This window comes from Varanus komodoensis, unplaced genomic scaffold (assembly GCF_004798865.1).
Source record: "Varanus komodoensis strain SLA01 unplaced genomic scaffold, ASM479886v1 scaffold11, whole genome shotgun sequence".
Lineage (NCBI taxonomy): Eukaryota > Metazoa > Chordata > Lepidosauria > Squamata > Varanidae > Varanus > Varanus komodoensis.
The window spans coordinates 27316743-27330708 of NW_025335317.1; the positions used below are offsets into that span (position 1 = coordinate 27316743).

Here is a 13966-nt window from a genome sequence, read left to right on the forward strand (position 1 = left end):
AAACATATTGTCTTGTTTCCTTATAAAGTTTAGAATGCAGTAATATGGACTGCACCCTGGAATACTTGGAAGTCCCTGTATTTCTGAGATTCCTGTGACCTGCTGAGTTGAAGCCAGAGCAAAGCAGGAAAAGCAGTGGAGGCAGTCTTTTTCTCTCTTGTCCTTCAGTCCTTGATTATTTTACTAGATGAGCTTTTTAGCTCACCTAGCAAGGGTGCTTCAGAGAGGGAGAAATGCCACTGAAACACCCCCCTTCCATTTTTATCTCTCTGAGATCTGCTTTGGAGAGCTAGCCAGCATGGTTCTTGCTGTGCTAGGTGCAAAGGGACAGGGTCAAGAATTGGATGTTCAGCTCCCTTCAGAACACTATCTCCAGTCTTGGAAGGGGTAATCAGAGCCATCTGTGGTTCCTGGGATTCTAGCCCAGGGACCATAGGATTACTGACATATTTTCAAAGTACTTTGTTCCATTCATGTAGTCACATGATGTGACTTGAACATGATCCAAAGAACTATTTTATTCAAGAGCAAAACAAATGCACGGGCGGCTGGAGCTCTCTATGAAATATGACTTCATTGCAGCTTGTGCAATTCACTTTTTCCAGTCTTGCATACATTCCTGAGGTAATTAAAATGGGTTAACAAAGCATAGGACTATTCTATGCAGCAACCTTATATCCCCTTTCCAGAAGGCCCCCCATCTATTATAACATGATAGTCAAATTGTCCAGTTATTTTGGCCTATAACTACTATCAGCTCTAGGTGACAAAGCCTATGTCTATGCTGCATTATGCATACTGGCTGCTATCGCTTGTGTAGTATTTCATATTAATATAAATCAGTAATGTTATATGTGTATTTTTGTCTGGAGAGGCCCTACCTAAGTGGAACAGTAGCTTGCATCTCTGGGAGTGGTAGGCTGTTCTGAAAACTCCTCAAATGAAGCTTTAGCTGTGTATACAGTATGCTTACTTCATCATTGTTGCAATGCTTCATGTGTTAATCATTTCAGTGCAAGATGTGGAGGCACAACTGTATGCTGGTGTGGAATCATATGATTATTACTATTGCTGCTGCTACTACTATTTCATTTCTATACCAACCCATTGGTGAAGCTCTATGGGAAGTTTACAACAATCTGTATAGTATAATCCTATGCATGCTTACTTGAAGTTCTATTAAGTGTCATATTAAGAAAATAGCAATTCAAGTATTCAAAAATTGTTTATTTCTTATTGGAAGGTAGCACTTAGATATATGGCTACTAAATTCTGAAGGTTGAAGTATGACTTTTGAAAGTGTGCGGGTAACCGTGAAAGATAACAAAATGTATAGATACACATGTTGATTGGTTAGAAACTATGCAAAGATAACATGTACGATATACCTTTGTTAGGACCAACCGAAAGTTCACCAAAAATTAAAAAGCTGCTACTTTGTCACCTTTGGGTTGATTCTAATGAAAGTTTTACCCATCTGTTCCTGCATAAAAAATTAAAGCACTTCTCAAGAAATTCCTAGTCATTTTATCTAGATTGAGTTCCATTTTTTAGTTATTTGTCCATTCTCTAAATACAGTGCTTCACACTATTTTTCTTCATGATGCTTAAACAATAGAAACCAATAAATGAGAATGTTCAAAATATCTTTGAATTAAATGAACAAGCCCCATTGATTGAGCATATGAGAAAAATATTAATGCCACAGTTGCTTGAAGTAAAACCTCCCGAGTGTGGCTGTAGTAACCTGGACAAAACCCCCCAGCAGGATCACATTTTTGTTCCAAGCAATTCTCCAGGTAAGTGTATATTTTCAAATATGATTGATATGTATAAATGTTTGCACAGTAGCTAATGGATAATCTGATTTGTTCATTTGGTGGTGCAAATGCAGATGTAGTTTCCTCAGTTTGGAAAGAGCGGGAATTGAGCAATACTGTGGGATTTTGTACTCAGTTATTTTCAGTGCATAGGCTTTCCTGTTACTACTACTACTACTACATTATATCTAATGGCTTGGATACCTAAATGGCTTGGTACTGGAATCCCATACTTTAAGATCTGAGTCAGAAGCCCTTCTTAAAGAACCATCTTCTAAGGAAGTGAAGGGGATGACAAATGGAAAGACCTTCTTGGTTGTGCCACACTTTTGGAATTGTCTCCCCAAAGAAGTTCACCTAGTACCCTCATTGTGATGTTTTGGTGCCAGGCAGAGTTTAACAATCAATAAATGTTAATATTTTGTATTTTATATTGTTTCTATTTTATGGGTTTTTAATTGATTTTAAACTGCTATACTTATTCCTACTGTAATACTGTTTCATTTTATGGGCTGTTTGAGTTATTGTTTTTTAACTTATTGTAAAGAGCCCTGAATTGGGCTATAGGTTGTGGTATATAAGTTTAACAAGTAAATAATATTACATTACATTTCTATAACCACCTGTAACCAAAACACACAAAACTCTCTTGACAGTTAACAAAATTTAAGTCACCCATCATCATGTACTTGTTAGAGAATTATACATTGTCCGCCAGTTCACAGGTACTGGAAATTGTAGCAACAGTGATGATTGCCTTAAGATACAGTACAGGAAGTCCCCTACATAGAAACATAGAAACAGAGCAAGTCAGAAAGGGTCTCCCGGGCCATGTAGTCTGACCCCTGGCTCAAGCTAGCTCCGCTCATGACATGCATACCATGTGCATGTCCACATGCATGTCTAAATATGAACCTTCAAGTTGCAAACTTTCAAAAATGTATGATACATGAAAGGGATTCTTCAATTTGTTTCTTCTGACAGCTATTCACCCAATATTTCCTCTGATTCTTCTTTCCTATTCTCCCAAAGTATCATGTGTTTATGTTTTGACAGGATCCATATTACATATAATGTTTGTAGTATGCCCAACAAGTTTAGGTGTTTATAACATGTAGGCTCTAATGAATAGGAGTCTTTTAAACAAGCATACATTTGTGAAAAAGATAGTAGCAGTGCATTCAGCCTATTCTAGAATTTATTTTTACAGATTTAGCAAGTATCCTATCCTTTAACCACAGTATAAAATTTATACGGTGAATTTACATTGCATATATGGTGGTTCTGTTTTTAAATGGGTAGCTTTAAAATGGGTTGAAAAAGTTTTCAGAACTTTCAAATTCCTTTATGGTTCCATATTGGTATGGACAGTTTTGTGGGAGTGGTGGTGAAGGGATATTAGAGAGAGAAGAGAAACAGCTAGACTATGAGAATGTTCATTTAATTTTTTTTAAAAATTCACTGCATTAAAGGTATGGGATATATCAAATGCAATTGAGTCTCCTACTTATACTTTCCTGGGTCAGGTCTTAGTATTTAACCAATTAAAGAGAGAAAAATGCATAGCTTAGAATTTGTATATCTACACACTCTCACACATATATGTAATTTTAAATCATGATTATTCACAGTTACACACAGATGTAAACTTGCAAACAATATGTTACCACGATTTTTAGAAGAAGAAGGATTTTATATGCCACAAAAGCCTTACATTTCTAGGAATGCATATCACAAAATGGAAAATCGTCTTCTTCAGCAAGAAGCGGTAAATGTTAATTTCTACATTAAAATGGTTTCCAAATAAATTTAATAACACAATTAACTTAGTTGTTTTACTTAGTGTTGTTTATGCTTCTAAATTATCTTTGTCAAGGGAAAAGGCTGGTTTGAAGAAAGTGGGGAAATAATGTCGTTACCTTCTCCAATCAAACTATCAAACCGGTGCAGAGTGCCTTTTCCTGTTAAAATTGACACACAATTAAAGACTAAATACAAGAAGGTTTGTTTGATTTTCCATTTTATAATTCCTTACATCACTTGGGATATTTTATTATGACATGCTCAATTTACCATGCACAGATCTATCCCATGGAAGTAGATAGTACATTTTAAATCAGGGGTCTCAAACTCAACTTACCAGGGGGCCGCTGGAAGTAGAGTCTGGGTGAGGCTGGGTATTCCACCACCGCATCCCGCGTCGCTCCCGGAGGCCGGCCCGGGCGCCGCCGGCACTTTGAAGGCCGCAGGGCCCCTCCCCCGTGCCCCGCCTGTCCCGGCTCGCAGCTTAGAGGGAACGTTGCGCCTGGGTGACGACTCACGCAGGTGCGTGTGAGAAAAACGTGCGGGCCGCACCATCACTAAACTTTGATATCAAGTTGGGGCCACAAAATATCATCCCACGGGCCGCAATTGGCCCGCGGGCCGCGAGTTTGAGACCCCTGTTTTAAATAGAACCATTAACTTAGCTTTCTGTCTGTGGATAGGTGTGTCTACACACATATGCACAAGCATGTGCACATGTTCATGTTCACCCTCATGCATAAACAGTTTTTGCCTCATTTCCTCTGGTCAAGCAGATTTTGCACGTTTTTGTACCATTGTTTACTAGAGCCAAAAATATGTATACCAGAAGCAGTAGTTCTTCATTTAAACCATATTAACCTCTAAAAATCCTCTCCTTCCACTCCAAAATTATTTATTTTAAGGGAAATGTTTGTTCTGTTAAACACAGGCCATACAACCTGAAGTAGAAAACTGCATCATAACAAAGTCAGGCGATCAAAGTGAAATTTATCAATTGGATCTTAATATAGCAAATATTGTCTTCAGCCATCATTCTCTTTTCAATTATGAACATGTGTTGGCTGCCAGGTTGCTTCACCTTTATGAATGCTTTCAGAAAAGACAACAGCAAAATGTTACTCATTTGTTATCTGAAAAAGTAAGGAAATGCTTTTATGTTATATTACAGTCTAGGTAGAGAGCAGAAAGATTCAACAGCATAATGTTTGTCTGACTTCAAAATGTCACAGCTTGAATTCCAGAGAATAGCTGGACTAGCTGAACATCATTTCATTTGTTCTAGTAATAAATGGATAGCTTCTGCTGCGCATGACTAATCCTGGGTATTATCTTGGTTATTAGTATTTTGTTTCTACCTTATTTAGTAGTAAAGTTAGTAGTATCTTTTAAAATAATGTTGACTTTAGAATTATGCCTCCTTTAACAAAGTCATTTGTTTATCTGTACCCTCCATCAAGGCTTTAATTTAAAATGTACACCCAACAATTAATTAATCTACAGTGGACACTTCCTTTCATTTTCTTTTCCATCATCAGTATAACCAGTACCACCAATAAAGCAATCAGAGAAGGTGCATTGACAGATACCCACTGGGCAGTATCCTACAGTATTCTGCTAATGTAAATTACATTGTGCTATATTAGTACTATTAGCATGAGTAGCAGGATTCCCTGGAAAACCAATTAGCATTGCAGGAGGTCTCTTCTCCTAGTCTTAGTGGAGTACACTGTCGGATATTGTGAATGTAGGTATTGTGCCTATATGCCCAGCTGCCCTGTGTATTCCAGAGCAAGGAGTACAGTCATGTTTTAAATGGAAATAGTAAAAGCATTTATATACATGTATAACATTTACACTCTATGTTGTGAAGGATGATGAAAAAAGAGGGAAGGGAAGACATTATAATAGAAAAGGTATAACAATTATTTGGAAGATGTTTGGGTGAGGGAAAGCAAGGATACAAATTAGGGGCTGTATCCCATTTTGGACTTATTTAAGTTCCATTCATTTTAAAGGACCCTTCTTAAGCAGTGCTCATACTGCACACAGCTTATGCACTGGAAAATAGAAGCATCCCTTAAAAAGAAATATCCCTTAGTGCCTATATGCACATTGATGTGATCCTAATTAATATCTGTGAGACTAATAGAAAAATAATAATTTGGCTGTCAGGTTTTAACTCCTGTTATATTGTTCCAAAATGTACCATTGCCCTCTTGATCAGACCAAATGTACATCTCATATAACATTCTGCTGCCAGTAGCTGCTACCAGATTTTCTAAAGCTGAATTAGGTAGTGGCTATCAAACATCTAGTAACAATGAATTGCATAAATTGCTTATATGCTGTTTGAAGAAGTCTTTCCTGAAAAAATATGATTTCTTTATATAATGCTTTTTAATTGGGAGTTTTAAATGTTTGTTGCTGAGTGTGGCAGTTTTTCACTGTGTGCGTGTGTGTGTAAAACAAATGTCATATGGAGTTCTTAAATGCCAGTTTGCTAATAAAAGTTTGGCACATTCTAAATAATTCATTTATATTACAGCTCAAAGCATTAATAAGTGCTACAACACTAGCAGAAAGTAATTTTAAAGAAAATCAGCGGAGCAAAAACACTTTAAAGGATTATAGATCACAAATAAGGTATCTGTTCAAATGGGGTTTGGGAAGAGGAGAAGAGGATCAAATAATCTGCATTTTCTTTCTTTTTTTGGCAATAATTTCATTTTTGATAGCACATTTGGGTTAAATCTATATGAGAGATCCTGTTAAGCCATATTGTGTAAAATGTTTTGAGAACTTCATGCTAACAAAATGGTATATAAGTGTTAATAATAATGGTTTAGTGCCTTCCTAAAATATCAGGAGCAAATCATCCAAACATAGGAAAATGGTTTCTGCATACTTGAGTGATGCCCCAGTCATACAGAAGTATATTATTTGGTAAATTAAATGAATGTTTCACATAACCCCTAATAGCTTGATGAATGTTCTGTGCTCAATAAGTTTCCAGGACCTATGAAATGTTGGCCTTTAATACAGGTGAAGTTTGGTCGTTTGCCTTACTGGGGTATCTTCTGTTTTTCTTGTGGATAGAAAATGCATTCTTAACTTGGAGTTTTGTATTTCTCTGATTTTCTATATATTCTATTGACCCGCCACAAGCTGGTGCTATTGTATAGTGACTCTGTGGTGATTTACAGCAATAACTGATGTTCTTCTCTCATTTATTGCAATTTAAATTATGACTTTCTAAGTTCTGAAAATAATTTGCCAAAAAAGGCAAACACTGGGAGGCTCTGGAGGATGATGACATCATGAAAAGGCCTCACAAAATTTGCGAGGGATGATGAGGGCCCAATAAACGCGTCATTGAGGGCCTCCCATGTGTTCCACAGTGTTAATAGGGGAACAAAAAGGAAGGACATAGGGTAGAAATTGGCCTGCTTAAGCTCTTGACAGCTTCTAGTGCTGGGTGCACCTGTGAGTATATAATGAGTGGTTAAAAATCCTCCTCCCTTTGTAGAAGTGTTCCTTTTTCCTTTGCCCTTCTGAAGAAATCTTCACCCATCTTTTTAAGAAATAAAGTGCTTGGGAGAATGAGAAAAGTAGTAGTCCAAGTAGTCCTTGCTTGTGCTGTGGAAGGCAGAAAGAAAAGAGGCTCACTCTTTGGTCCCAAGAGTCATTTCATGAACATGTCAGTTGTCCCAGGAAGTTATGCACATTCTGGAACAATCACCTGTTTGATATGAAGGTACAGGGAGCCTGCAAAGGAGTTGCCACTTCATCCATTTTAGGCTGTGTGTGACACTAAGCAGAACAGAAAAAGTGAAGAGGTTCTAGAGATAAGTCTTCAGAGTGCCCAAACAGCTGATTCTCTCTCCCTGTGTCCCATTTTTCCCCTCAGACTTGTTACTGCATTTCTTGCTTCAGAGTTCCTTCTTCTCACTTCCCCTCTACTCCTCTGCCTTAGACTGTTCTATGACTGTTTTGCTCTTTCACCTGTGCCCCTCCTACAGACTGTTTCCTACCTCTTTTACTTTTCCTTCCTCAGTCTCCTGCTCCCACATGCTGATGCATTTCCTTTGCATACTTAGCCAAGAACCAGCATGTTCAGATAAAATACAGTTCATTCTGTGAGTGGGCAATTTTGCAAACCAGCTTCCTCATCCCCAGTTTCACTCTCTGTTCCCTCCCCCTCCATTTCCTATATGGGCATGTACATATAGTTTTTCCCTTTCTGTTAAGCAAACACACACCCCCCCCCCCTAAAATTCCAGCAGATTTCCTTAATGGAAAGAAAGAAAAGTGGCCTTATTTTAGTATGGAGGAAGAGTCAGAATATGAATAATTCTTTGTGTCTTCATGCATCATGCATATGGGCTCTGCAGCTGGGTGCAGCCTAATTTGGGAAACTTCCTTAGCAGAGGATATTTTGGTAGGACTCCTTAGTACACATGTCCTTAATAGGTTCCCAACTATTCCCTTAGTTCTTCTTTGATCACCAGTATGGTTGCCTTAGAGCTTCTTTCTTGTTGTTCAACAATAATTGTTTTAAGGCAGTGTGTGTGTGTGTGTGTGTGTGTGTGTGTGTGTGTGTGTGTGTGTGTTTGCTTTCTTTATTTTTACATTTTTCCTTGTTTTTTCTTTATTTGGTATTTTTGATCACTTTTTTTAGCATGTAACCTTATTGGACTTATTCTGAAAGTATATGAGCCACAGCAGAAAGCTTCCCACAATAACAGACATTTTCTTTGTTTGCTCTGTTTGGAAGTTGGGTATATAATAGATTTTTCTCCATACTACCAAGCCATCCCAAAACAAGCTTTTCTGGCCATAGGATGGCCATTCTTTGGAAGCATGCAGCTGAGCACCTAAGAAGACCATGGTCCAGACACATCCACCCTCTTCACCAATTATTTCCACACCTTTGACATCAGAAAAGGCAGCACTGGACCCATTGGCTTCTAGTATAATGCCTTTAGATGCTGTTTCATTACCACATAAGGCTCCTCTAATTAACAATGACACTCCCACTCTGGGATGGCTTTGGCAGCTTCTCTGGCCAAAAGGTTATCTAAAAAAACATGGACTGATATATTCTATTAATGTGGTGGGGGGGAAGCACCTTCTCTTTGATGGAGAAGGCCTGTTCACCACCAGAATGGATGACATTCTGATGCAGTTCAAAAGATGAAGACAGTTGCTAGAAAGATGGGAATTAGCACAGCCTCATTCACTCTTTTCTGGCAGTGATGTTTGTCATATCAGACTTCTTCCCCCTATTGGTCAAATCAGCTTTCTCATTGATTGGTCCCAGATTAAACTGATACCAATATGTGCTACTATATCTCAGCACTATGCTTCAGTTTCACCCTCCTCCAATCTTCAGATCTCTCCTATCCAGTTATCTTAAAATTGTACCACAACATCAGACCATGGGTCCTTGCTATAGTCCATAGTACAGGTTCAAGATTGATACCCTCCCTGATTTTGATGATATCTGTACTACTTTCCCTTCAAAAGATCTATAGGATGAAGTCACCTCTCTCTTCCAGAAGGAGTACTGATTCAGGGTGTGCATTCAAGATATGTAATGTGCTGAAGAGAGGTGAAGGGTTTTGGTTGATCCTGGATCTATGAAGGGTAAACATGTATGGAACCCCTAAGAAATTCCAGATGACTTCACTTAAGTCACTTCTGCCTCTTTTAAGATACAGCATCTGGTTAGCATTCAGTGGACCTGAAGGATGCTTATTTTCATATCACAATGCATTCAACAGCCAATATTCCCCTTCAATTTTGCATACGTTGCCATGTATCCTAGTTGCATTAGCCATGGCTGGAGATGTGTGGGAAATCCAGTTTAGGCATGGTAATCTGTTGGATTACTTGAGCTTGGCTCCCTTGGCTCTGGCCCACTTACTCTCTTTGCTCAGTCTGCCTCATTCTGAACATTTGCATGAGCATCTGTCAGAAAGCAAGTCTTTACATACTTTGTGCAAAGAATTATGTACTTTGCACAAAGAATCTGCTAGCATCCTCAAGCATTTGAAAACTTGATTTCAGGTCAGCTCACTTTCTCACCATGGCTGAGCATAGGAAGGAAAGCCAGTAAGTGCAAGGGAACTGGCTTCTGACCTGATCTTTACAACCCTAGTCACAGCCCCAAGAGTGTTTATAAAGTGAATGGCTGTCATTATAAAGTGTATGGGATCCAACCATATCCTTATCTCAATGACTGGCTGATTGTAGACAATACTAAGGATAACCTTGTAACATAATGCAGTAATCCTGGTTCTCCTAGGTCAAGCAAAGGGTTAAGACTGCAACTATTAAGTGATATACTTTTAGTCCCAAGTCAGCAGGAATCTGACATTCCGGGTCCTGAGAGTGATTCACTTCCTTTGTGATGGGCCATATCCCAGTGGGAGATGGGCCATATCCCAATGGGTCAGCTGTGGGGGGAATAAAGGTTGGCTGACAGAGAAGCTCTTTGTTCCTTTTGGGGGGGTTCCATTCTGCTTCCTAAATGTGGTACATGTAGACCTGTGACAACACTATAGACAGGAGCTATTCTGTGTCTAGATTAGAAGAGGGTTAGCTTTGTTATTTTCAGGTGATACAACAAGACCCAAAGTGTGGGGGTTTGTTTGACTTGGTCTATAAACTGCTGCTTTCCAAAGTCCCTAGGGAATTTTGGGGCGGGACTTTGCCCATTTGGCCAGGGAAATGGGGAATCCCTAACTGCTTTCCATTACAAACCTCTTGCCAGCTGTCTCAATGGCTCTGGCTCTCCTTGACACTTGGATCTGTGTTTAAACATTGAGAAGCCAAATCTATCCGTTTTGCAAAGCATTGATGTCATTGGTGTGTTGCTCAATTCCACTGTGGAATGGATTTACTTTGGATTGTGCTTGAGCAGTTATTGCTTTGACAAAGAAAGTTGTCCTTTATGAGATTGTGTCTATATGAAATTCAGTGGCTCTCAGGGTTGATAACGTTGACAAAATAAGTGGTGGGTTATGCTTGACTTCAAATACTGCCACTACCATCTTAGTTTTCAAGTCCTTTGATACTGGTTGTAGTGCTTGACTTACTTACCTGAATCCTCTAACCTTGGTTCAAAAGTTGCTTTGGTGGTGGACACCCTTGGAGAATCTTCAAAATATTATGCTGTTCCAGTCATGAGCCCCAGGCAGGACTCTAATATGCAATGCTTCTCTTCAAGGTGACTGTGCCCATTGCACAGATATCAACAGGCAAAGTACTTTTGCCTGTCACAACAGTTTGTCAAAACTTTGCCTCCATTTTGTCTCTGTCACAACAATTACCTTGAGTTTTTGCTAGACTGGAAGGCTCTGAAAACATTTGTCATTGAACTAGTGCTCCATCAAATTCAAACAAGGATAGACAGTACATGGTCGTTGCATACTTAAAGAAGATGAGATGCTTTCACTGGCATTCAACAGTTTGACACAACATCTATGCCACAAGTCAACAGTTGTTGATGTAGTTAATTCTGTATTTTGCATATGGACTTTGTGCAGGGACTTTTGTTAGAGAGACTGAGATTCCCAAGCTAGGCGTTTTGGTGGGAACCCTCCCCTTCCCCCATGCTGTTTAAAGACAGGGTTCCCATCATTTTCTCCAGTTTGTTTTTGACCACTGCCTTGAGTTTCTTGGGGTCTTGTACCCCAGCTTAACTTACAACTTTACCTCATTACATTTCTTCTATTTCTATTCTTAAACCTTTTCTATCAATGTTCCTGTCGTATTCTATTTAAAAAAACCATCTTACCTCACCACTAACCTACCATTAATGCTTCCCTTCTATATCCCATCCTCCCTCTGATGGCACTTGCAGCAGCGTTTTGGAAGTACATGCACTGCAGCATCAAAATGCTCTCCATAGATGGGGCATTCATTCTGCCTCTCCTGCCTGAGAAAGGAACACAGGGTATACTCATAACCTCACTGCTAAGTCTTCACTAAGGCAATCACTTAAGAACAGCCAAAAAGAATGCTAACTTGGCTGCAAAATGGCAGGAAAAAAGGCCATGGACAAGCCTAACACAAAGGCTCAGCTCCATTCACCCACAGTAGACCATGAAAGGCCAGAAAAAAGGGCTGGCATGGCCTCTAAGTGGCATCTGTAAGTGCCGAAAATGCAAAAAGGTGGGGGTGGGGGTGCCAAACTGATCTCTACTTCACTCTGGGGTGCCCTGTGGATGGTTGCCTGCTCCAGACAGTCAGCTGCACCAGATGGTTTTGCTGCCTGCTGTGTGGGAGCCTGTGCTTGGTCACTTGCACCACCCGCAGTTGCATGCACTAGGTGGTTCTATTGCCTGCTCTGCAGTGCATTCAGACGGCCTTGTATGGACTGCCTCATATGCTCCTCTGCCCCAACTGATGGCTCTTCTGGCCGGAGCAGAGGTCTAATTGGCCCACACTCCATACATTTCTGTTCAGAGGTGAAATGTGGGATTCTCCTGCAGCTTCATGCTATGGTACATGACTGTCCCAAGGGCTGTCCATGAGCCAACACATAGTGCCATTTCTCCAGCTTTTACCTGCTGCTCAAACAAACAATACATGCTGCACCAAAACAAACAAACAAACAAAAAACCCTCAATGGCTGTCCCACTATCCTGTGTAGATGCCCCTTTGGGGGTCAAGGGTGGAGGGTGCCCTGATTTTGGTAGAGTCCTCCCGTATTTCTGGGATTAACTTCTCAGGGCTCGTACAACTGCTGCAACTAGTGCCTCCTACCACCATCACCATGCCACATGCATACACTCACCATCCAATCACTCTTCCTTGTTGTCTGCCCCTGTGGATTATGCAGTTGATTTGGGACAGCTGGTCTATGAGGGCCCAATCTCTACATCATTGGAGAATATGATAACAATAGAGGACACAGAATCCCCTGGAGTTGGGCAGATCCTTTGAGCAAGTTTTCTGAATGGTGATGTCACTTGGGCTGCACATCCAACAGTTAACAATAGAACTGGATCACAAATTGAGCCATTTCAGTCACACTCAGTGTTCTCTTTCATTTCATATTTTATCTTATCAAAATTATTCCCTCTTAAACATTGCAAGTTTTTGTAGTATTTACACCTAAATACTTAATAATTTTACATATCTTAATTTCTAACTTGCTCTTAATCTCATCCTTTTCCACTTTATTAGAATTAAATAGCATTATTTCCAATTTGTCTCAATTTAGTTGTAAACCTGTTATTTCTCCAAATTCTGTTACATATATTTTAATATGGTTCATAACCTTAACTGGATCCCTTATTGTTAATAATGTATCATCTGCAAATAAGCTAATCTTACTTTTATTCTCAAGTCCTATACCTTTTATTAAATTATTATTTCTAATACTATTTGCTAGCAGTTCTATAATTAAAACAAGCAATATCAGAGAGAGAGGGCAACCCTGTCTAGTTCCTTGACCTAAGGATATTTGTTCTGTTACACCATCAAATCTGACGGTCTTCTTATTTCATGTGTCCAGACAGAGTGAGTTTTTTGTTGTGGTTGTTTTAGTGACATCAACAATTTAAGACCAACAACTCAGTATTCAAAATCCAATTAAATTAAATCACTTATACTTAAGCTCTATTCCACCAAATTAAAAAAAAGCTATACAACATTCATCCAGCAGATGGAGCTCCAAATCCATGTCAAATCATTGAGTTCTATTTCACCAAGTTAAAACAGTTATACATCATTCATCCAAAAGAGGGAGCTGTAAATTGTATTAAATCAATGACTTAGTTATTTTCTTTTTCTCTAGACTCAATAGTCTATGTCAGTTGCTCAGGAATTCAGCTTATCAGACTCTCCATTGTTTATAGCTTTAAAAATATCCATATAAATCCATATAAGACTTTATATTTTACTTATTTTAAGATTCAAGTTTACTGAACACTTTAAACTTTAAATTGAGAATGAAGCTTTTATTTTCCTTCACCAACCGCAAGCCAGTCCTGTAAGTATTATTTTATGGTATCTGTCTTTACACTGGAGCTGTGCTGAATCTAGTTAAATTTAACTGCTGAAACTTTTACAGCCTGTAAGCCAAAGTCTCTTTAATTAGCTTCAAGTTTCAAAGTTATTTTCAGCACAGTCACCGTCTTAGTCCAACACAGTCACAATCACTTCCCCCACTGAAGGTATATCCTTTTTAGTAGAAATTTAAAAATTGAGTTTATTTTCAATCTGTAAATTAGTACCCCCTTGTTAAAATATTATCAGGCAGTAGGATCCTTCTTCAAATCATGTCCACAACCATCTATAATCTCCAGGATTTTCTTGTTAATCTTAAT

At 38.9% G+C, this 13966-nt stretch overlaps 1 protein-coding gene across 1 annotated transcript in view; it reads left to right on the forward strand.

Moving 5' to 3' along the window:
- The first annotated feature begins 1164 nt into the window (after positions 1–1164).
- Positions 1165–13966, forward strand: part of CC2D2B (coiled-coil and C2 domain containing 2B) — a 104035-nt gene continuing 91233 nt past the window's right edge. Inside the window, exons 1-4 of the mRNA XM_044420703.1 lie at positions 1165–1799; positions 3452–3588; positions 3697–3822; positions 6172–6269. Coding sequence (XP_044276638.1) covers positions 1685–1799; positions 3452–3588; positions 3697–3822; positions 6172–6269 — 476 coding nt within the window. The 5' untranslated portion in view covers positions 1165–1684. The remainder of the gene's footprint in view (positions 1800–3451; positions 3589–3696; positions 3823–6171; positions 6270–13966) is intronic.